The 24,621-nt window shown below is 33.7% G+C and overlaps 1 protein-coding gene across 1 annotated transcript; it reads left to right on the top strand.

Annotated features, from left to right (window-relative positions):
- The first annotated feature begins 8,545 nt into the window (after positions 1-8,545).
- Positions 8,546-23,072, top strand: LOC118203189 (uncharacterized). Its single transcript, XM_085826597.1, has one exon. It carries the CDS (start codon positions 15,919-15,921, stop codon positions 17,770-17,772), a length of 1,854 nt encoding a protein of 617 aa, XP_085682723.1. The 5' UTR covers positions 8,546-15,918; the 3' UTR covers positions 17,773-23,072.
- Positions 23,073-24,621: the final 1,549 nt, after the last annotated feature.

Below are 24,621 nucleotides of genomic sequence, written 5' to 3'. Positions count from 1 at the left end.
TCCAGAATCGGAAATTCTTTTTGACATAATCGAAAGTTCAAGCTTACTTTTTATAAAATTGCTCTAACAATCTGCAAAAAATAATAAGCCGGATCCAATTAGAAGATTAAGGAACAATGCAATCTGCAACATTAACTGAAATAGATAATTAGATAATTTTAGCCTAGACGTCCGTTATACATATACCGCGCATGCGTAAACATATTATTCGCATGCGTAAACGCATATACGCATGTGTAACGGTATTATGTGTTTATGCATGCGCAGAAAGTTTGTAGCTTTGAGGTCCGGATTATAGATCATTCCTGATTATGGACATCCGGATTAAAGACTTTGTACTATACTATATTTTGTTATGTCATAAGCATTTCTGAAGAAATGTTCCTGTCTTGAATATTAAAAATAGTACTTATGGATGAGTGTACAGACAATGTACATGCAGAATTATAAATATATAAATATGCAGTAGAAGGCAGGTGCGAACACATTACTTGCATCAGAGAACCATATTATTTATATATGTAATATAGGCATATGTAAGGTTACAAAAGCATTTAATTATTTAATGTTATTTGCAAGATAAAGTAAATAACACCATAACTTGTTGTTAAATATGCATTTCATTCTTTTTTTACAAGTACTTATCAGGTGCAGAAAATAATAAACAGCTATTTATATTAAGTCTGCCAGATAAATTGTCCAAGTAGAAATATGTTAAATTAAGATGCATATATTAGAATCTATTTTTATAATTTAACTAGCTGTACCCGTTCACACATTGCTGTGTTTGAACAAAAAGGCTGTTTTGATACCTCAAACATAATTTATTAATGATCAAATGTGTACAATACATCAAAATGAAAACAATAAAATTATTATGTCATTTGAATATAACATATGTACAAAACATAGATATACATAGTTGATGCTTCTTCACTTGTGATATTAAACAATATTGCAAACGAATTTCAATTGAACAATAATTTTGTAATTATTAAATATCATCATGAAATGAATGATATTTGATGATTGATGGTGAACTTTATCTTAGTAGTGCTTGTAAATAACATAATTGAGTTTATGTTTTCCTATCTGGTGTAAGAACAAATAAATTTGATGGTTTTTGAACTCGTGAACACCCAACGTACAGCTGTTCATGGGAGAAGAATGGATTTATCAAATTTAATCCACATACTTGCAATGATTGTCCCTGTGTTAATGGTCATTGCAAAGGCTAGTCGTACAGGAATCTGTGACGTTTGAATTGAAATGGAGTATCCGTTGGTATCATGGCAATGCGTGGTAGTAGTACATTTCCCCTTGGTGTTTTCCATTTAAAATGGTTACCTCAATTATGTTATTCATTAATTTTTTTACTGATAGCCTAGTCCCATTGCATAGTCGCGGTGGATTTATATTTCGTAGCATGATTGGGGAACCAATTTTCAAAGATAAAATATGCGGTCACATTCCTGGTAGATCCAATGAATTAAAAAATTTTATTGGATAATTAACTGATTCATCATGATTGACAACAGTATCTGCGGATTTATATGTTGTTTATTCATCAGGTATTTCATTTTGAATTGTGCAGTTTATTAAATTCACATCAATGTTTTTGGCTGCCAATATAGCACACTCACTAACTCATTGATTATTTTTATAATTCTGTGATAAATTTGGAAAAACTTTGGCAGTGGATTTTACAATGTGACAAAAGTTTTCTGGCAATGTAATACAGTATGTGGATTCCATTCCCAATATCTAGCAATTGTTTAGCAAATCGTTCAGAAGATTCATCTTGTTGTAATTGAACACGCATATTGGTCTTTAAAGATATTTTCTTCACATACCGCCATAACGCTGATGATTTGAGACATGCATTCAATTCATCTGCAGGTGTTGAATGTGGTATAACTGGTAGAGTTTGTCGAAAATAACCAGCTAGCAAAATGAGTGTACCACCGAAGAGCTGCTCATTTCCTCTCAAATCTTTTAATGTTTGATTGAGTGCTTCCAATGATTTCTTGTGTGCCATTGTGCATTCATCCCATATTATAAGCTGATATGATCTTAGTACTTTTCCCATTCCAGAATATTTACTAATATTACATGTTGGAGTTTCAATTACAGTACATTCCCGATTATCCGTGGAATCGGGTGGCGCGGCCGCCATGGATAACAAAAATCGCGGATAATCCAAAAAAAGCTAAAAATGGGTATAGCAAAAGAGAAAACAGTCATTCCAACTTTGAAAAATCGTTTTATGTAAAATAAACAGCAGGAAATGTTTAACTAATGCTTAATATTTTAGTATATCACTCAAAATTAACCTAAAATGCATTTTGTTAATGAAAACAGAAAAGTGCTTTGTATACTTACGAGAGACGTCAAGTATACGCAGAAAAATTAATGCATATGTACTCTTTTAATACTGTAATGTATTAGGTAATTACAAAAGCATAGCTGTAAAACTACACCTTTTTGAAGAAATCAGTCATTTGTGTTTGCTTCTTGCTTTGGAAGCATTTCCTCTTGATCCGAGATTGCATTTTTCATAGCATAAGTTTCTTGGCCAACTCCACGTCGTGTTGTTCTTCCAAATAGCTCAGCAGTTTGTCGACTTGTTGCAAAGCCCCTTCATGAGTCTTCCGCATCTGCACAGTGGGTTCTTCACTTTCACTTTGCTGTCCTTCATTCTCGGTCTCTCCCCTTGCTTTCTTCACAATTTCGTCATCTGTCAAGCGTTCGAAGCCAGGTTCGTTGACGTCACACTCCAATAACTCATTAATGTTTTCAGCATCGACGTTCTCACCACCCAGAACTGTTTTCACCCTATCGGCAAGAGTTGCCGTGGGCGTGTCTACATCTTCATTCTCTTCTTCACAACTCAAAGGGTTTAGGTTGTTGTTGGCTTCAACATTAGGCATGAGTTTTCTCCATGATTTTATGAGGGTTGACGGTTTCACTGAGTCCCATGCAGATGCAATATCGTAGATGCTGTCCAAGATTGTGTAGTGTTTCCAAAACTTTTTCAGATCATAACCTTCTTCAATTTTGATCATTAGCAGCTTGGTTTGGTATGTTCTCTTCATTGTTGCAATGACTCCTTGGTCCATGGGTTGGATTAGCGCAGTAACGTTTTGGGGGAGAAACTTTGCAAAAATTTGTCCATCAGAAGACTTTAGCATGCTTGTTGCTGGGTGAGAAGATGAGTTGTCGATCAATAGCACAGCTTTTTCAGGCAGGTTTTTCGATTTAAGATGTTTACGCACTTGAAGAACAAAGATTTTTTCGAACCATTCTTGAAAAATGTTTTGGTTCATCCATCCTTTTTTTTCGGGGGGGGGGGTTAAAGTAATCAGCGGGCAAATTTTCTATCCTTGTGCCTTTGAAAGATCTCAGTTTTTTTTTTTTTTTTTACTTTCCAATGACAACAAGTCTAAGCTTATGTCTACCGGTAGCGTTACTGCAAGACATGATTGTGATCCTTTCATTGCTGCTTTTATGACCCATTGCTTTACTTTCACTTTCAAATGCTAAAGTGCAAGTGGGAAGACATTTCCACTAAAGTTCCGGTTCGTTGGCATTGTAAATTTGTTCAAAAGATAGCTCTTCTTTTAAAACAAATTCTTCAAATTCATGGTGGAAATTGTCAGCTGCTTGTTGGTCACCACTAAGTGTCTCCCCATGAAGTCCAATTTCTCGAATCCCATGTTGCTGCTTAAAACGAGTCAACCAGCCTGAAGACGCATCAAAATTTCCTTTCAGGCCTAACAACTCAAAAAAGGTTTTTGCCTTCGCCGCAATGATAGGACCATTTACAGGAGTACCCTCTGTTCGAACTTGAGCTAACCACTCTGTCAATGCCGTGTCTAGCTCATCAAACGTACACTTCATAGTTTTTCGCATTTTCATTGCAGAAGCACTGTCCGACATTGATGCAAAGTTATCCAATTCCATATGCTGCCTTGTAGTGCTGTTTGCTACTTTGGAAATTAATTCTAGTTTTTGTGCAATCATCAACACAACCTTCTTTCGTTTTCCTGACATTTTAAATAGGTAACGAAAAACACAAAAACAAAAAGCACAAGCTATGAACACAATAAAAGATAAGAAATTAACTCCGACGAGTTCGCAAACACTATGAGGCTATAACTAACAATGGCGAGTGGGAGTCATTGTTAACTAACAATGGCAAGTGGACATGTCAGTAAGATTAAGACGAGAGAGGGCGGTGGAGCAGGCACTGCAAGGTGACTAAGAACTCACTTACTCATCAGAGTGGAAGGTTCCGAGAAGGCTTGGGATATTTTTGCTATAAATAAGCATGATGTTAGCAAATTGAACGTTTCGCTCAGTTTTGTGAACATTTTTATTTTATTTTTTTTATTTATTATTTTTTTTTTTTTTTTTTTTTTTTTGCTTTACGCTTGTAAAAAAAAATAATAAAGTTTGTGCGGATAATCCGCCCGTGCATAATCGGGAATCTACTGTACCTGTATATTTAATGGTAATTTCAATGCTGAATGTGCTGTTCAACCACCGTCCAAAAGAGTTGCTTCAATAGTAAGTGCAATATTATTTTGTGATCTTATAGTTGCCAGAATAATTGAAATAAGAAAAGTTTTGCCAGTGCCTCCAGATGCAGCTAAGAAATATAAACTACAACTCTTGTTAGAAATTGCATTTATAATTGTGTCATATGCTGTTCGTTGTTCTAATACAAATTTTGGCAGATTAATTCGAACAAATGTTTGTAATTCATTAACATCGAAGTACATTTCTTGTTGTATATCATGATCGAAAATGTCATTATCAGATCTATTTGGAGCAATCATTCTGAATTCTGTCTGTGATTTGTTAGCTATTGTCAAACATACATCCTCAATTCAAATCAATGCTTCATTGTATATATTTGATGTAAATTGAATGTTAGGATTAGCATTTATTCTACGCATGCTATGTAAAATGTCTTCACTCGTATTGTCTTTATATTTTCCCCAAAGATCCTCTGGATTAGCCGGAAAACATGATGGAAAATAGTGTACGTATCTGCTGTGGTTGAGCTATACAGTCAAAAGTCTTTAATCCGGACTCGTCGGGACTTCAGCGATTCCGGATTATAGATCATCAGTTTAAATTTGGTAAGATGGCATGCAGAAATTATAAAATTAAAACTATGAAACCGTAATTTATAAAATAATGAGCAATTATGATCTAAAGGGTATCGAAATTTACAAAAAAAGAAGCTTAATATTTATTTGTTTACTTTATTAAACATTTCTTTCAACGCACACATGCCTAAAGCATACCTTACGCATAGCCGAAATTAGAAAATTGCAACCAGAAAACTATTTGATTTGTATTCGTGATATTTATAATGACGAGGAATTTGATTTAAATCATATCAAAGACAGAGTACATCGAGATTAAATACTACATTTAGTAAGGAATTATAAGCCGAATAAAATAAAAACATCTGCCCTAAAGATAACGATAGTGCTGACAGATCAACTTCCAGTTCATTGCCGGCGTTGCGACGTCCCCCCCCCGCGCGCAGAGCAGAGTGAAATTGATAAACAGATTTCGGAACGGTTAGATAAACAAAGGATATGCCTTTATCCATTTTTTATAGCAATTCATTTTTTTGTTTGATGGACATCGAAGCATACTTTCGTTTTCTAGATCCTTTGGGAGCTCCAGCATCGGAAATTCTATTTGACATAATCGAAAGTTCAAGCTTACTTTTATAAAATTGCTCTTACAGTCTGCAAAAAATAATAAGCCGGATTCAATTCGAAGATTAAGGAACAACGCAATCATCAACATTAACTGAAATAGATAATTAGGTAATTTTAGCTTATACCATCCATTTTACATTAAACGCGCACGCGAAAACATATTTTGCACTTGCACAGACACATATGCGCAGTCGTAAATGTCAACGCGGCGCATGCGCAGAAAGATTTTAGCTTTGAGGTCCGGATTATAGATCATTCCGGATTATGGGTGTCCGAATTAACGACTTTTGACTGTATTAGAAGCATCAGCAAGTAAAATATCCCAATGAGCATCGTTTTCTAAGAGACTTCATTTCTGGCAAGCCTCACGAAATGTAGCACACACACATGACCATTGACTATTTTTAATTCTTGGAAAGATGTTGGTCCACGAACATTAGTTAATAATAATCTTAGGTAAAAGCATTCTGCATTATTTGGATGTACAGTTTACAGATGACCCAACGCATCTGTAGAATATAAATTTAGATGTCCTTGTACTGCTCTACTTTGTTTACGATGCTGAAATTTTCTTGTTAATGTAAAATAAGTTGGTACTTCAGAGTATAGTAGTGTCCTTGCAAAGGTATCATTTGTACATTATGTGCAAAATTCAGTTAATGTTGTTGGCAGTGGTGACATTGCTCTTGCACGTATACTATTTTCTGATGTAAAATACACATGCTGTCCATTTTCAAGATGAACTGCTAAAGTAACAACCGTTGAATATCGCTCATGAATGGAAAATGATAAAATACGCCATACAGCCTCGTTGCTACTTATGTAGCGTCCCTGTTGATATTGGGTGACTTTATCATTAGATGCAGTTGTATTTTCCACTCCAAACACTACCATATCACTTCCTTTGTTCACATATTTGCTAGTATATTTTATAGCTTTCACTGAATTGCAGTACTCAATATTTATGTGTGCGTTATACGTTTTTAGTTTTAATGGAAAATATGGTACTACCCAACGATTATCAGTGTCATTAGTATTCTTGAGTACTTTTAGTTTAATGGATTTTCCATCATCTTCGGTAGATCGTCGCCAATAGAGTGGATATCCATCATTGACTGTAATAGTTTCGACAAGTAAGTCTCTAGGATACTGCTTTGTGCACTTTCCATCTGACATGCATGGTGAATTATTATTTAGTGAGCCACATGGACCATGAATCATATTTTTTGAGACAATATCGTGCAGGTCTTTATCAATTTCAATGTCTGGTATTTCTGCAGAGATGGTTTCATCAATTCTGTTTGGTGTTATCTTTTCCATCATCTATATTAAAATATGCATATGTGGTAAACCTGTTTTTTGCCATTAAATGGAATACATCCAACAGTACATCTCTCCAAATACATGGTGTTTGATAATAAAATCTATTAGATTTTAATTTTTGTTTAAATACTCATGCAGAAATATCATGACAATCTGATGGTGATTATCCAGTTAATAAAACCTCCTTTATTTCATCCCATGTTGGGTTGCATGTAAATGTGATGAAAAAATCTGGACAAACATACAATATGCACAAACATACATCATTGCATTGTTTGCATATTCATGCATGTGTCTTGGGCTGCCTGTAAACGTGGATGGTAAAATGCATGGAAGTAGGAAGTAAGAAGGAGTCGCCCTAAACAAGTTTCTCCGTACCCTGCTCTGAAGCACCGGTGATCCCTACGTGGTGACCAAAACATTGGGTCATTTACCATTGAGTTCTATGGGATTTGACGCGTTCAGGTGTAAATATTTTGTAATTATGTCGCAAATATACATATAAATGTATATATTTTCTTTTTCTACAACACTTCAGAGTCCTAAGTATGTGAAAACAACATATTTTTAAACAACATTTCATTCTGAACGGAATTAAATGTTATACTTTTCTCAGAATGGTTTAATTTGAATGAAATATTTTCACAAGTTTTCGTTAATTACATTAGAAAAAAAATTAAGGTAATTCGATTTTATTCGGTTAAGGTACAAAAATTAAGATCAAAGTTTATTGTATTATTAATATTAAAATTATGCATTATTTCTTTTCTATTTATAGAGCTTCTTCTTAAAATACTTTCTTAAATATGACATGATTTTTTGGCTTCTTTTAAATCGAAAAATGTAAGTCAATTTATAATTAATGCTCTATTCAGTTCATTTTAAATTAGAGAATTATTAGGAAAATAGTATTTGACTTTCTCTGAACATTTCTGAAAGGGAATAAAATAAGTTTATTTATTTTTTTTTTTTAAGTATTATTTAAAACTTGTAACTGAGTTATTATAAAATGTAAAAGGAATAATTCTTTTAATTATACTTATCAGATTTTTTTTTTTTTTTTTACCCTTCATTTCAACAATACATATTCCAAAACTCTTTATTACGTTCTTAAGTGCGCATCTCATAGCATTTGCTTTACAATACCTTTTAACAGATTGCTTTCCAATACGAACAATTCTTGCTTAAATAGTTTTATAACGTATTTGTCAACAGGATTTCAATTTATGTTTACAATTCAATATTAAGGTTATTATATATTTAGATAACATTTATAATCATTATAAATTAGATACGTTTAATCATTAGATTTCTTCACAGTACTATCACAGTTGTTTATAAGTGAATAAATTCTTCATTTCAAATACATTTATAAATAATTTAATGAATATTTAAGTATTTTGTCAAAGGCAGATACATGCTTTTTGCAAGCACATGCATAAATACCCATACATATTTCCTATTTATCATTTCCGGCATGTGCAAATCTTTAATTTCTGTGCATTCACTATATTTTTCGTGTAAAGTAATTTACACTAATTTAGCATACACCCGAAAGTTTTACATAAAAAATATATATGAATATAATTTGAATGAAAATTATAAGTATTATTTTTAATACCCACTCAAAGGTCAGTTTTTCTTCAAAATTCCCCCACGATGGCATCTCTCTCTTTAGGCAGATAGCCCTTGCATGCGTTACTCTATTTAATAAAAACTTAGTCTGACCTATGTGCCTAATTACAAATATTTTAACATACATAATTTTATATTTACATTTAGCCATCAAGTTTCAAACTTTTCAAATCTTCTAGAAAATAAATTTTGGCAGATCTGTTTTAGCAATTTTCTTAAAATCTATATTTTTGTAGTGCAACAGATTAGAATTTTATAAAACAAATTCATAATCAAAATCGCTGTTGTTAGTTATCGAAAAATAACCAAGATGTGATTTTTGCGTAAATGTCAGTAAACTATACAAATTGCTATTATCCATTACACTATGAATGTTTCTTTCATGCGATTGTGTCCCTTTTTCGATTTCTATGGAACTGTCGTGTGTCGAAATACTATCAGAATTTTGTCAAGCGAGCTTCTGAATGTAAACAAAAAACACCCCGTCTGGTGACCCAAGCTTCAAAGCAGTGCTTCACTTTTAGCGCGGATAAATAATTTAATGAATATTTAAGTATTTTGTCAAAGGCAGATACATGCTTTTTGCAAGCACATGCATAAATACCCGTACATATTTCCTATTTATCATTTCCGGCATGTGCAAATCTTTAATTTCTGTGCATTCACTATATTTTTCGTGTAAAGCAATTTACACTAATTTAGCATACACCCGAAAGTTTTACATAAAAAATATATATGAATATAATTTGAATGAAAATTATAACTATTATTTTTAATACATGCTTTTTGCATGTATTATTTTTATATTATATTATAAGTATTATTTTTAATACATGCATTTCCCTTTCCTACCTCCATGGTAAAATGACCATTGTTCCCAATTCACTGAGATTGCCATCATTTACAACTGCATCGCGTAAATGGATGTACTCTTCAGAATGCAATTTGACTTGATTTAGTTGTATGTAGAGGAATCTTTCACTTTCTATTTTTGCATACATGTCAACAATGTATTGATGAAATAATTGTCTACATTTCAATATATGATTATCAGCAGTCTCACGAATCATCGTTCAATATGCATAATAATTCATAGCACTGACCTTTTTGTTAATGTCCACATTAGTTGTAGGATTTCTCATATTAATATTAAAATGATATCCTTCCTCTTCTTGTCAAAATAGAATGGGATATTGTAATGCATCATATGAACGATATTTCTGATATTTGCTGGACGTTATCATTTCTACGATGAAGAATTATATCGCGAGAATTAAATTCTTCACCAACTATGACAGTTGCCACTTCATCGATCATTGGTACATTGAATTGTCTTCGATGTCGACCAATAAGTGTTTCATCTGCCTTTATTATTTCTTTGTAATCATCAGATGGCATTTGGTCAATGGTGGTTTTAAATAATTTAATTAATTCATTATGTTGTTCAAACAAATTTTGTAATTCAGTGACAATCTCTTGTTTAGTACTCTTATTCAGTTGAAACCAGCTGTTGATTTGTTCGTCAGTATTTCCCAAAAAATATATCTGAAGATATCTGTGATCAGCATTTGACAAGGGTGGTAGTGATCCAGCATGGTGATAAAACCATACCTCTGAGGGCGTATATAATAGTACCCAAACTGAATTAGAAAAATCTAAGTTATTATGGGGACTATAGATATATTAAATGGTTAGCTTAGATTAGTGATTATTATTTTTTTAATTTACTACAAAATGAAAAATGAGGTTTTTCAGAAAGGTTTGGTTTGGTTTGTTTAATTATGGCAAAGCACACTAGGGCTATCTGTCTAAGGGGAGGGATGCTTTCATGGAGGACTTTCTAAGGGAAACTGACTTGTATGCACATTACACATGAGGAATCCGCCCATGCAGCCAGCCTGTTCGCGGATTCAACCCTCGGACCAAACTACCAGTGTTCAGCGACTTTACCGCTCGGCCGCTGGTGGGCCCATTTTCAGAAAGGAAAAAAGGTTTAAAAGATTTTGTTTTATACGAGAATGGGGGGGGGATTTTCTTTCCCTTAACATGCACAGCATATGTAAATCCTGGGATTCTCGAGGTTACTGGAAACTTATTTGTCTTTTCGTTTGGTGCTGCAAAAATTGGCTCCACACCAGCTGTCCGAAATGACGCTGACGCGATACATGATTTGCCAAGAAAGTGATCGCTTCCGGCATTATCGTGAAAATTGCTTTTTGGAAGATCGCAGCATGAAATTCTCCAACTTTTCCAGATTTTGACTAAAATATTTAAATTCTCTGACTTTTCCAGGTAGGGTGGCTACCATGATAAACATAAGACTCTTCTATAAAAATGACCAGTAGTGGTCCTTCGTGTTTGGTTATATCGTTCAAAAAGTGCACAGGAGCTCTGTAATAGGAAATCACTGACGTGACATGTGCACTACCAGCGTGATACATTTTAGTCCTTTTAGGAACAGAAAATTAACCTACTCTCATACATTCATTGCATATCCTGGAAAATAAGGCTTTGGCATTTGGGTGTGGGCTTTTCTTTCCTTAAAAGTCTCAACCTCTGACAAAGGTTTATGTCCGAGAGAAAGACAGGCCTGCATTCAGAAGTTGGAATGTTTTTTTAAAGCATATTCATCTATTAAAATAAAATTTCTTTGCTGAAATTGTGGTTAACTTCCATAAAAGAAGTGTTCCGTTTTGTTCCAGCTAAAATTATGATTTATCTCAAAAAGTGAGGAGTACCAGAACTAGCGTCCAGCACAATTTAAGTTCTGCCTTTGACTCATTTGTGACAATGATTGAGGATGGGTAATCTACAATTATTCGTCTGGCCACCATACCTTAAAACACTTCTTACTAACTGAACAACTCGCATAAATTCCTGACCAATGGCAAACATACAGAAATGTGATACTGGAATTTGGCAACATCGTGGTGTTGTCCTGGTAACATAGCTGGATTAGCAAAACCTGGAATAAAATCAAATTACATAGAAATAAGTATTCAGTAACAATTTTCCTTTACAGAAACCTTTTGAATATTTATCATAAACTGGATACAGCAATTCAAAGAAAAATTATTAGACCAAGCAATTAGATTGATTATACACAAAAGGTGCTCTGAGAAACATAAAAACTTGTGCCAATAATGCAAATGCAGATTTCATAATTTGATCTAAGAAGAAACCTAGTTACCTAATACAACTGGATCTAAGTAGATAATGGGAATGTGTGACAACTGTAACCATCAAAAATGAGTTGGTAGTCACGTATCACATACTCTCGATTAAAACAAAACAGAACTATTTTATGTAGATTTTGTTCTGTACTTGAGAAGCATAATCATTGCACACTGAAATAGGTGCATTATTTTATTGATTATTATACGTTTAACTACACTTTATTCATTCATTAAATCTAGCAATGCCATAGGTTTATAAATTATTACATTATGCAAATTTCTGTTTCAAAACAAGTAAATTTTGCCTCTTCAAGATGTAAGACATGTATACAGACAAAAGTCTTTAATCCGGACTCATCGGGACTTCGGCGATTCCGGATTATAGATCATCAGTTTAAATCTGGTAAGATGGCATGCAGAAATTATAAAATTAAAAATATTAAACCGTAATTTATGAAATAAAGATCTATTATGATCTAAAGGGTATCAAAATTTACAAAAAAAAAAAAAAAAAAAGCTTAACATTTATTTGTTTACTTTATTAAACACTTCTTTCAACGCGCGCATGCGTAAAGCATACATTACGCATAGTCGAAATTAGAAAATTGCAACCAGAAAACTATTTGATGTGTATTCGTGATATTTATAATGAAGAGGAAATTGATTTAAATTATATGAGAGTACATCGAGATGAAACACTACATTTAGTGAGGAATTATAAGCCAAATAAAATAAAAACATCTGCTCTTAAGATAAGGATAGTGCTGATAAATCAACTTCCAATTCATTGCAGGCAGCCTCGGTGTTAAAGATAAACAAAGAATATGCCTTTATCCATTTTTTGCAGCAATTCCATTTTTTGTTTAATGGACTCCGAAAGATACTTTCGCTTTGTATATCCTTTACATATTAGTAAATATATATCTGAAATTCTATTTGACATAATCGAAAGTTCAAGCTTACTTTTATAAAATTGCTCTAACAGTCTGCAAAAAATAATAAGCCGGATCCAATTAGAAGATTAAGGAACAACGCAACATTAACTGAAATAGATAATTTTAGCTTATACCGCCCGTTATACATTAAACGCGCATACGTAAACGCATATGCGCATGCGCGTTTACGCATGCGCAGAAAGTTTGTAGCTTTGAGGTCCGGCTTGAAGACTTTTGACTGTATTTGGTAAATGAAGGAAGAAATTACAGCGAGAGAAAAATACTTTTTCGGAAAAAAAGATGATATTTTTTTTTCAGTTGATATCATTACGTGGTAAAATCCTAGTATACGGTACAGCCTTGACGCGATTTTGAAATTTGTCGCCAACACGAAAAAGACCCATTTACTGCTCATCATAAAGTCACTAAAAGTAGCCAAATCCCATGTGTACCGGCCCACCAGCGGCCGAGCGGTAAAGACGCTGAAAACTTGTAGTTCGGTCCGAGGTTCGAATCCCGCGAACGGGCTGCCTGCATGGGCGTTTTCGTGGTTTTCCCCATGTGTAACGTGTATACAAGCCAGTTTTCCTTAGAAAGTCCTCCACGAAGGCATCCCTCCCTTTAGGCAGATAGCTCTCGTGTGTTTTGCCATAATTGAATAATCCAATCCAATCCAATCCCATGTCTACCGTACACTGGGATTAAACTCATTACGTAACGGTAGAACGTAGATGACGGTAGAAATAAATTCACAAAATTTTGGGTGCAATAAACAGTAATCCTCTTTCTCCAATCGGAATCCACGTGGAACAAAAACCAAGATTTTACACCAAGTTTGTTTTATAAAAGATATACACAATCACTGTACATTGTAATCAGTATGCTACTTCATTGTTATTATTTTGTGTTTAGCCGAATCTTACTCATTTCTTAATCTAGTGATGCAGCTGAATAAAGAAATATAAATTACAGACTTTTATTTTCTTACCTTCAACCAGGGGCGTAACTAGAGTTTCCAGCGCCCAGGACAACTGAAGAGTTTGCGCGCCTTTCTGTGTGCCAAGAATGGAAAACATTTCATTAAAAAATTTCGTAGCATCAATTTGGCGCCCTTTGGATGCTGTGCCCGGGTACAGATGTCCCCACTTGCCCCACCCTAGCTACGCCACTGCCTTCAATGTTGGAATATGTAAGTTCATCACATTGAAGTACAATATCGTGCATATCCCCAATATGCTCTCTTAAATGTTGATAAGTTAATAAATTTCTGTCGCAAGATGGGCAAATTAAATTACCTCCTACTGATTCAGGACGTACATCATGTACATTACGTAACTGTCGAAATAAATCAGAGAAAGATGAAAAGATCTCACAAAAAGCGCAAGTTCCTTTTTCAGTAATCCATAACATCCACCCAGAATAAAGAAATTCTGCATACAATGGTAGAATACTTTGAATGGCAAAAAATTCACACAAATTCGCCAAGAAGTTTTCACCAATTCCAACGCAACGCGAGAGGGAAGTTGAACTGCGGTGCTTAACCACCAGGGTGCCTGGGCGCCATAGCCCTACCCCTCATCGAATAACATGATAAAAGTTTCGAATTATGATACATAATTAACTATTTTTTAACAACTATTTCACAGAAGAATACATGTACACACAAGAGAAACAAAATACGAAGTGCGACGCCTTAGTGCCACTAGTAAAAAAAAAAAAAAAAAAAAAAAAAAAAGAACAATATACATGCAACGCGAGAGGATTTGGGACGCCTCTGATTTTTCGCCATGTTTTCAGAAAGACTTACGCGGTGCAAAACAAGACATCTAGGTACATTTATCAGCGCTAATGAGCATGCGCACTACATTTGGAGCCATTTCTGCTTTGAGATGTCATTGTTTGCTAGATATCCGCAGCGTTCATGGGCTTATGATCTCTGTCGTGTGCATCTGGAAGCATTGAATGCGAAGGTTTTGTTCTATTGAGCAAAATAATTCGCAAACTGTGTACTAATGTGAAATATATTTGGAACTTTTATCTTCCAAATGCTAAGCACTTATCAATTTTAGAAAAATCATATAATGTAGTATATATAATTGCATTAATCTATAATTAAACGTGTTTATATTTACATAGAAAAGAGATCATATTTGTGTCAAGTATCGCAAACTGATTTTTAATAAATTACTTATATCACAATAGATAAGATTTACGCAGCATACTATCATTATTTTCAAAAACATAACCACACATGAATTTAGGCAATATATTGAAAGATAGTAAGAAGGATCCGAAAATACTTGTAATAAAATTTTTGTTAACTATTTTAGTTCCGCTCAGAAGGTGAATATCCTTTGCATGTAGGATGCAAGTTATATCACATGCAGGCTGTCAGCTTGCAGTATACGGATGAAACTTCATGCCTACAAATTATGCCAACAATCATTTGGAAAAAGTTGTATTTTAAAGTCAATATGTTTGAAAAGAAAAAAACCTCTGTGAAGTTATTCATGATTTCTGCAAAACGATACTGAAAGAATAAGAATATAATGCTTATACACCAGATGGGAACATGTATGGGGTGTGTGACAAATCATATGGACAAAAGGGCATTTAATCAAGCACCGGCTTATTCATGTAGCAGATAAACCTCATGTATGTGAAGTATAAATAATTTACATTAAGAGGCCGTATTCATATTAAAAGTCCATTAAAGCAAACATATGCTTATTCATATTAAAAGTCCATTTAAATAAACATATGCTTATTTACACAGAACAGAAACCTCATGCGTGTGAAATATATTTTGAGTCATTTAGGCTAAATGCTGCTTTAAATAAGCATATACTTTTTCACACAGGAGAGAAATATCTACTTAAGCATCACAGGTGTCAAGTATGTAGTAAGTCATTCATACAATGTGGAATTTAAAGACACATATGTTTATTCATACTGAAGAGGAACCTTACGTCTATGAGATATGTAACAAGTCATTCAAACAAAAGTTTAATTTAATCCAACATAGGCTTATTCATACTAGAGATAAACCTCATATGTGAAGAATGTAACAAGTCATTTAAACAAAAGGGTCTTTTAAACAAGCATATGATAATGCCCACAGAAGTCAAACCTCACATATGTGAGGAGAGTAGCAAATCATTTGAACAAAAGTCTGATTTAAATGAGCATATACTTATTCACACAGAAGATAAACCTCATGTATGTGAGATATGTAAGAAGTCATTTCGACAAAAGCATCATTTTACCAACCATATGCTTAATCACACTAGAGAGAAGACCTGGTTATGTTCAGTGTGTAACAAATCATTCAGATTAAAGTATCATTTAAATTGGCATATGCTTATTCACACAGGAGGAAAACCACATCTGTGTGAGATATGTGAGAAATCATTCAGACTTAAATGTGACTTAAACAAGCATATGCTTATTCATACAGGAGAGAAACCTCATGGGTGTGATGTATGTAACAAATCATTTAGAGTTAAGGGTGATTTAAATAAGCATATGCTTATTCACACAGGCGAGAAACCTCATATGTGTGATGTATGTAACAAATCATTTAGAGGTAAGGGTGATTTAAAGAAGCATGTGCGTATTCATACAGGAGAGAAACCTTATGTGTGTGAGGTATGTAACAAGTCATTCAGACGAATGTATAATTTAAATCACCATATGCTTCTTCACACAGGAGAGAAACCTTTTACATGTGAAGTATGCAACAAATCATTTAGAACAAAGCATGTTTTAAATGATCATATCTTAATTCACACTGGAAAGAAACCTCACACGTGTAAGGTATGTAACAAATCATTCAGACAAAAGTATGATTTAAGTGAGCATATGCATATTCACACAGGGGAAAAACCTTATGCGTGTGAAATATGTAACAAATCATTCGGTCGCAGGTGTCATTTATACAACCATATGTTTATTCACAGAGAAGATAAACCTCATGTATGTGATGTATGTAACAAGTCATTTGGATCCAAGTATCATTTTACGAGGCATATGCTCAATCACACAGGCGAAAGGCCCTGTGTGTGTGTTGTATGTAATAAAGCATTCAGAGTAAAGTATGATTTAAAAAAGCATATGCATATTCACACAGGAGAAAAACCTCTTGTGTGTGAGATATGTCATAAATCATTCAGACAAAAGTGGGATTTAAAGAAACATATGCTTACTCATACAGGAGAGAAACCTTATATGTGTGAGATATGTAACAAATCATTCAGCTTAAAGTCTAGCTTAAACAGGCATATGCTTATTCACACAGAAGAGAAATCTCATGTATGTGAGCTATGTAACAAATCATTCAGATTTAAGTATAATTTAAGGAATCATATGCTTATTCACACAGGAGGAAAGCCTTATGTGTGTGAGGTATGTAACAAATCTTTCAGATTTAAGTTTGATTTAAACAAGCATATGCTCATTCATTCAGGTGAGAAACCTCATGTGTGTGAGGTATGTAACAAATCTTTCAGATTTAAGTTTGATTTAAACAAGCATATGCTCATTCATTCAGGTGAGAAACCTCATGTGTGTGAGGTATGTAATAAATCATTTATACAAAAGTCTAGTTTAAGTAAACATGTGCTTATTCACACAGGAGAGAAATCACATATGTGTGAGGTATGTAACAAGTCATTCAGATTTAAGTCTGATTTAAACAGGCATATGCTTATTCATACAGGAGAGAAACCTCATGTGTGTGAGGTATGTAACAAATCATTCAAATTTAAGTGTAGTTTAAATAAGCATGTGCTAATTCACAAATCATTCAGACAGATGCAGATGTTTGATTTAAACGAGACTGTGAATAGTCGCACAGAAGAGAAACCTCATACATGTGAAATATGTAACAAATCATTTAAAGCAAAGCATGTTTTAAATGAGCATATCCTTATTCATGCTGGAGAGAAACTTCACACATGATTTATGTAACATAACATATATAGAGAAAAGTGTCATTTGTTAAAAGTGACATATGATTTGACAAAAGTGGCATATGATTGTTCATACAGAAGAGGTATATTATGAATTATATATATAGCCAATCACTGGAAGAAAAACATTTTAAGAAATATATCTATAGTGAATACGAGTCTTATGCTTTTCAAGAAAACTAGTTTAATAAGAACCTTCACTTATTTGTTGAGTCTTGGGCATGTTGTAAAGAAACCTCATTTTATGAGTTGCATAAGTTGTCATTCTATCTAAATGCTTAATAAATCATTTATTTATCTCTGATGTTTCGGCAATAAATCATGAGTCATTTTAGAAGATTGCTGGCTTATGATAACATTGAATTACCTATGTTATTTAACAAGGGAAGAAAGTTTTAAAAAGGTATGCCTAGACTAATTGAAAAGTTACTAGACTGATATTCAGAGACTGATACTAGACGTGCTGACATTTCTGACTTACTTATTAGAATTGAACCTGTGATATAACCTATCCTTTGAATGTTGAAAATGTCGAGAAAGGAGATATTGAAAGTCAGGTTAGAAAATCAAGTTTATATGCTAAGTGGTGTAGGTTTAAAAGATCAGTTTTTAACTATATTGCTAATTCCACAGTAACGATGTACAGCTTATGGTGGTTTTTTAGCAAAACCGAAGCTCCTGGTTTAAAAAGGTTTTTTTCCATTTTTTCTCTTGTTTACAAATGTTTCAAATATGCTTTTATGTAATAGTCCTTGTTTATTTACGCTTATGCATTTTGTGTTAACCTTTTCACAAGAATGTGTTATGTTGGTCTTCATTTTTATGAAATTCTGAAGCTTTGCTGCTAAGTAATTCATCATTATATGTATTCTGTAACTTGCAAGTGTTTTTGTGGTAAACTTGGCTCTTAGTATAATAACAGAGTTCAGTTACAGGTATGGGATTTTTCATATTTAAATGATATGCCAGTTAATTTCTCATCTTCCATATGCAGAATTTACTTCTATTTCCCAGTTTTTAAGGTCAAGCCTATATAACATGAAATTCAAAGAGATAATACTGACAAAAATTAGTGTAGGCTTACCACATTTAAAACTGAGAAAGAGGGTTGCAAACCCTAACCAATTTTATCAATTCTTGCATGTTGCGCGGCAACCTACCAATTTTCATTCAAAATTTCTTGAATACTAGAACTTTTCAAGTAAGGATTGGCTCTGTTTTGTCAGATATTTTTTAACAGAATGAGGGTGTGCCTCAAGGCTGTGTGCTTAGTGTAACCCTGTTCATTTTAAAAATAAACTCTGTACTAAAAGAACTTCCTCCCACCATCTTGGGATCACTATATGTCGATGATTTACAGATTAGCTGTCGAGGGGCAGACATGAGATACATAGAGAGGCAATTGCAGATGGCTCTGAATAAGATCTAAGAATGGTCAAACAAACAGGGATTTACTTTTTCCAAACAGAAAACTGTGTGTGTTCACTTTTGTAGGAAGCGAGGTCTCCATCCTGAGCCTGAGTTAAATCTGATTAGTAGAATTATTCCAGTTACGCCCGAAGTAAAATTTTTAGGAGTGATGACGTTCAACCGAAAATTGACTTTCTCATGTTTTAAACCTGAGAAAGAAGTGTTTAAAAACACTAAATATTTTAAAAGTATTGGCGAACACCTCCTGGGGTGCAGAGCGTTGCTCCATGCTTTGCATTTACAGAGCGCTTGTCCGCTCTAGACTGGACTATGGCTCAGTTGTTTACGGATCCGCTCGGTTATCAGTATTGTTAAAATTGGATCCTGTTCATCATCAAGCTCTGCAGATTTGTTCAGGAGCTTTCAGGACTTCTCCTGTCCAGAGCCTGTATGTTGACTCCAATGAACCATCACTTTATCTGAGGTGTGAGCAATTGTCGCTATTGCAATATTTTAATATTCTATCCCAATCTGAACATCCCAATAAGCTTTGCTTTGTTGGTAATGTGTGTAACACTTTATTTGAAAGACGTCCATCCTGTGTTCCTACTTTTCCTTTAAGAGTTCGACCTGTCATTGAAGAACTTTCCCTCTCTGATATGCTCCCCCAAGCAGTACAGAATTTTGAAATCCCACCTTGGGAAAATGCACGGATTCACCTTCTTGATGTTTTCAAGCATCACGTCAAGGCAAGCATCAACGAGTTCATTTATAGACAACACTTTGCTAAGCACAGGCACAAATACAGCAGTTATTATTCGATACAGATGGATCCAAGTCAAATGATCATGTTGGGATGGCGTTTGTATTTCAAGATCACATTGAGGGCAGACGTTTGCACAACGGTTTCTCAGTCTTAACATGTGAACTAACTGCAATCTATTATGGTCTTTTGTACATCTCAAAGCTCTGCCACAAAAAGTTAATAATTCATACAGACTCGTATAGTGCTCTTAAATCTTTGGAAGCTTTTCCCAACACTCAAAATCCTGTGGTAGTGGATATCCTAAAAATACATATAAACTTGAGGAGTCATGGATATGAAATCCTGTACTGCTGGGTTCCCGGGCATATGAGAATAAAGGGAAACGAGCTTGCAGACATCACGGCAAAATCTGCTGTTGAACTGTCTAGTCGCCTTATCCCTTTTAGAGACATCTGTTGTGTCATCAAGGGGAAGATCCGGAAAAAATGGCAGCAAATTTGGGACATTCAGCTTAACAACAAGTTGAAAAATGTAAAGCCTAGGATCGAGCATTGGGATTTTGCTGGAAATCGTAAGGAGGAAGTTCTTTTGACACGCCTCAGAATTGGTCACACTAGAGTGACACATAACTATCTTCTCAAAGCTGAAAATGAGCCTGTTTGTTTTAATTGTAATGTTTGTTTATCTATTTGTCATATTTTAATTGAGTGTGCATGTTTTAATAGTCTTTGCCAGAAATATTTTAGTAGCTGTGACTTACCTCTCGACCGTTTAATCGGCAGAGAGGTCAATCAATTGCAATTTATTTTATTATTTAAAAGAGACTGGCTTTTATTATCTGGTAATTTGTTTTGAAGACTGTGTCTTGAATATTCTTATATGCTTTTAACTTGTTTTTATATGACTTCATCCTCTGGATTTGGTACTTTTGTATACTTGTTTTTAATTATTGTATTTTAATTTCATCATTTGTAATCATCCCATCTCGTGTTTGGCGCGCTATAATCATCTTTGGTTTTACGCCATAATCTTTCACTCACTCACTCACTCAATTCTTGCATATATTTTTGCCATAGAGGAATCCCATATACATAAAGTTGACTAAAAGGCATCTGACAAAGCAAATGATTTGAGAAATATATTTTCCATGCTGGTAAGTAACCCACGTATATTCTAAACTCATTGTATGTTTTTAAATCCAAGGGCAGAAGAAATCAAATTAACTCGTGCGAACACACGGCTGTGTCTTCTGTGTACCAAAAAAGAATCAAATTTAACTTGAAAACCCTGCTTTGTTTGCAAGCATTTATGCAATTTAATATTTTGACAAACAAAAGTCAAAAAACATTTTAATTTCAGTGATAAAAAGAATGTGTTAATAGTTCCCATAATAATATAATTTTAGAGAAAAATAGACAGTTACTGTCTTTTCATCATTTTCGCAATTTTAGTTAAAAGGAAACCCTATTTTGAAAATGCAGCCACCTGGTGTTTGTGAAATCACACTCTCATAGAAATAAGTAGCCCTCCTTTTTTATTTGATGAATCTCAGTATCTTTTTTACAAAAAAAATTGTTACATAATTGTTTTTTATAAATTAATTGCAGTCTTAAATACCAAATAAGTAAAAATATTGAATTTATAAAGATAACTGATTATGAGAATTGCAAAATGTTTTAACCACTTAAGTGGCATGACCGGCTTTATCCCATCATGAGATTTTTGTATCACCTGGTATATACAGTCAAAAGTCGTTAATTCGGACACCCATAATCCGGACCTCAAAGCTACAAACTTTCTGCGCATGCGCACAGGCGTTTACGAGAGCGCGTAAGACCCTTACGGCTGCAAATATGTTTGTGCGCATGCGCGTTTAATGTGTAACGGAGTTACACGCTAAGCTAAAATTATCTAATTCAGTTAATGTTGCTGATTGCGTTGTTCCTTAATCTTCGAATTGGATCCGGCTTATTATTTTTTGCAGACTGTTAGAGCAATTTTATAAAAGTAAGCTTGAACTTTCGATTATGTCAAATAGAATTTCCGATATATATTTACTACAAAGCGAAAGTATGTTTCGAAATCCGAAATCTGTTTATCAATTTCACGCTGCTCTGCGGCAGAGGGGGGGGCAGAAACGTCATTATTAGATTATGATAGATTAGAAAGATTATGTCAAATAGAATTTCCGATATATATTTACTAATATGTAATTTGTATCTACAAAGCGAAAGTATGTTTTGAAATCCGAAATCTGTTTATCAATTTCACGCCGCGGAAGTTGATCTGTCAGCACTATCCTTATCTTCAGGGCAGATGTTTTTATTTTATTTGTTTTATAATTCCGTACTAAGTGTAGTATTTCATCTCGATATACTCCGTCTTTGATATGATTTAAATCAAGTTCCTCGTCATTATAATTCGCTTCCAATAGTGAAGAAAGTGACCCAGAGGTTATTGAAAACGAAAACATTTCGATTGACAAATTAGTCGGTATTCTCAACACAGCAATTATAGGACTTGAACAGCGGAACTTTGTAACTAAACAAGAAATTATGTCTGTTTAATAGAATTAAAGAGAAAGTATTATCACATGAAACGAAGCAACTTACATTGAAGGAAATGTTTAATAAAGTAAACAAATAAATATTAAGCTTTTTCTTTTTGTAAATTTTGATACCCTTTAGATCATAATTGTTCTTTATTTCATAAATTACGGTTTCATATTTTTAATTTTGTAATTTCTGCATGCCATCTTACGAGATTTAAACTGATGATCTATAATCCGGAAAAATCGATAATTCGGAATCGCCGAAGTCCCGACGAGTCCGGATTAACGACTTTTGACTGTATTAGATTATAATTTTAAATATTTTGCTTTCTTACTTTCTTTAATGATGTAAATATCCTGAATGGAAGCAGAGCTGTGACTACATATTTTTTCACCTAAGGCAAAGAGTTATATGTATGCCTCTATATATGTCTGGCCAGTTTGAAAAAAAAAGTGTGTTAATTTGTTTTAAAATTTAGAATTGTGTATTGTTCTGTAATTCAGTTTCTAATAACAAAGAAAAGACAAACAAAATAAATAAACATTTAGATCATGTGTATAATGTATATGATTCATCTCCTTTTTTTTTTTTTTTTTTTTTTTTTTTTTATTCTGCATTTATGAAATGAGAAAAATAATTTTGCATTTGTTGAGAATCTATAGAAGATGGTTTTTGTGAAGTTTAATTATTGATAGCAGTGACATCAGAAAAAATATATGAGTATTTAGAATGAAATATTGACTGATAGGAGATCAAAAGTTAGTTAGACAGCAGCAAGATTAGATCTGTCTGAAACTATTTTATACATTCTGCATGAATTCTTCACATGAGTATGAAACTTCACTTCTAGATACCCTGACATCTTTCAGAAATTCACAACTAGCTGTGTATTATTGCTGTTCAGAAGCAATGTGGGTTAAAGGAGCTTAACCTCTCCTTGTATCTTTAACTGATTATTTATTAGCTTTTCTTTAAACTAAAATATTACTTTTGTGGAAAAAGATTTGATAATGATGATGGTGGGAGGAAGAACAGTTGTGGACGTTTTTTAGGACAAACCTACAGATTTCGTTTTCAGATACAAAGACCTGCTTATTAAACGATATGAAAACTGTATTGAAGTACAGGAAGATCATATTGAAAATTAAACTGCTAAGTTTTTACATTTCTTTTAACAATTAAGACACAATAACACGCCGAATAAATACTAATTCAGAAGTCAAACAACAAAAATCAGCGTTATACCTACAAAATTTTCACAGGACTAGTTTCGATGGTTTTACCGAACCATCATCTTCAGCTGCAAAACCGCAAATGAACAAGATAGGAAATAATGATTAGATAAGATAAGAAAGCCTGGACAAGAATAAGCAAGTGGCGCCATCTGTTGGCGAAACCAGAACTAAAACATAATTTCTCTAAAAGCTGAAGGCAAATTTGGATTGGAATTAGGATTGTTAACTAGAACAGAAAGATTTTTATGAATGTGAAATGCCTCTAGAAAATCCAGTTCTCCAATGGAAGATGTTTTTTGAATAATTTTGGCAGCAGAAAAATTGAAAGAGTGATTTTCGGACCAACAATGTTGAGCAACAGAAGACTTCTGTGTTTCCTTTCTTCTAACATATGCCTCATGTTCTTTGACGCGAAATTTTAAGGCTCTCTTAGTTTGGCCAATGTAAATTAAACCACACTGGCAAGGAATCCTATAAATACCCCAGGAATTCATATCCGGAATGGGGTCCTTGAGTATAGAAGTTGGAATTTTATTGATGGGAGAAAAAACAACCCGAAAGTTAAATTTCTGCAAAATATGTGAAACTTTATAGCTAATTGATGGAAAGAAGGGAATGACAACAGAATTTTTATAATCTCCTAAAATAAGAGTGTGGCTTTTAGTGTGTTGAGATGAGAATTTTTTAACTGCTTGATTAATAATGTTGGGTGAAAAGCCCCTGTCAATAGCTATTGCTTTTAAATAATTTAGTTCTTCATCAAGGGCTAGTTTGGAGGAGCAAACTTGAAGAGCACGGAAAACATAGGAATAAAATGAAGCTAACTTTTGTTTAGTCGGATGACATGATTTAAAGTGTGGTGGAAGGCAAACCGA

This window comes from Stegodyphus dumicola, chromosome 11 (genome assembly GCF_044657685.1).
Source record: "Stegodyphus dumicola isolate Sdum_Otavi_A_Nest chromosome 11, ASM4465768v1".
Classification (NCBI taxonomy): domain Eukaryota; kingdom Metazoa; phylum Arthropoda; class Arachnida; order Araneae; family Eresidae; genus Stegodyphus; species Stegodyphus dumicola.
This window is presented reverse-complemented; position numbering and strand designations above follow the sequence as displayed.

Bases quoted from the DNA above. Each gene is read 5' to 3' on its own strand.
- LOC118203189 (XM_085826597.1), top strand. From the start codon at position 15,919: ATGATAATGCCCACAGAAGTCAAACCTCACATATGTGAGGAGAGTAGC.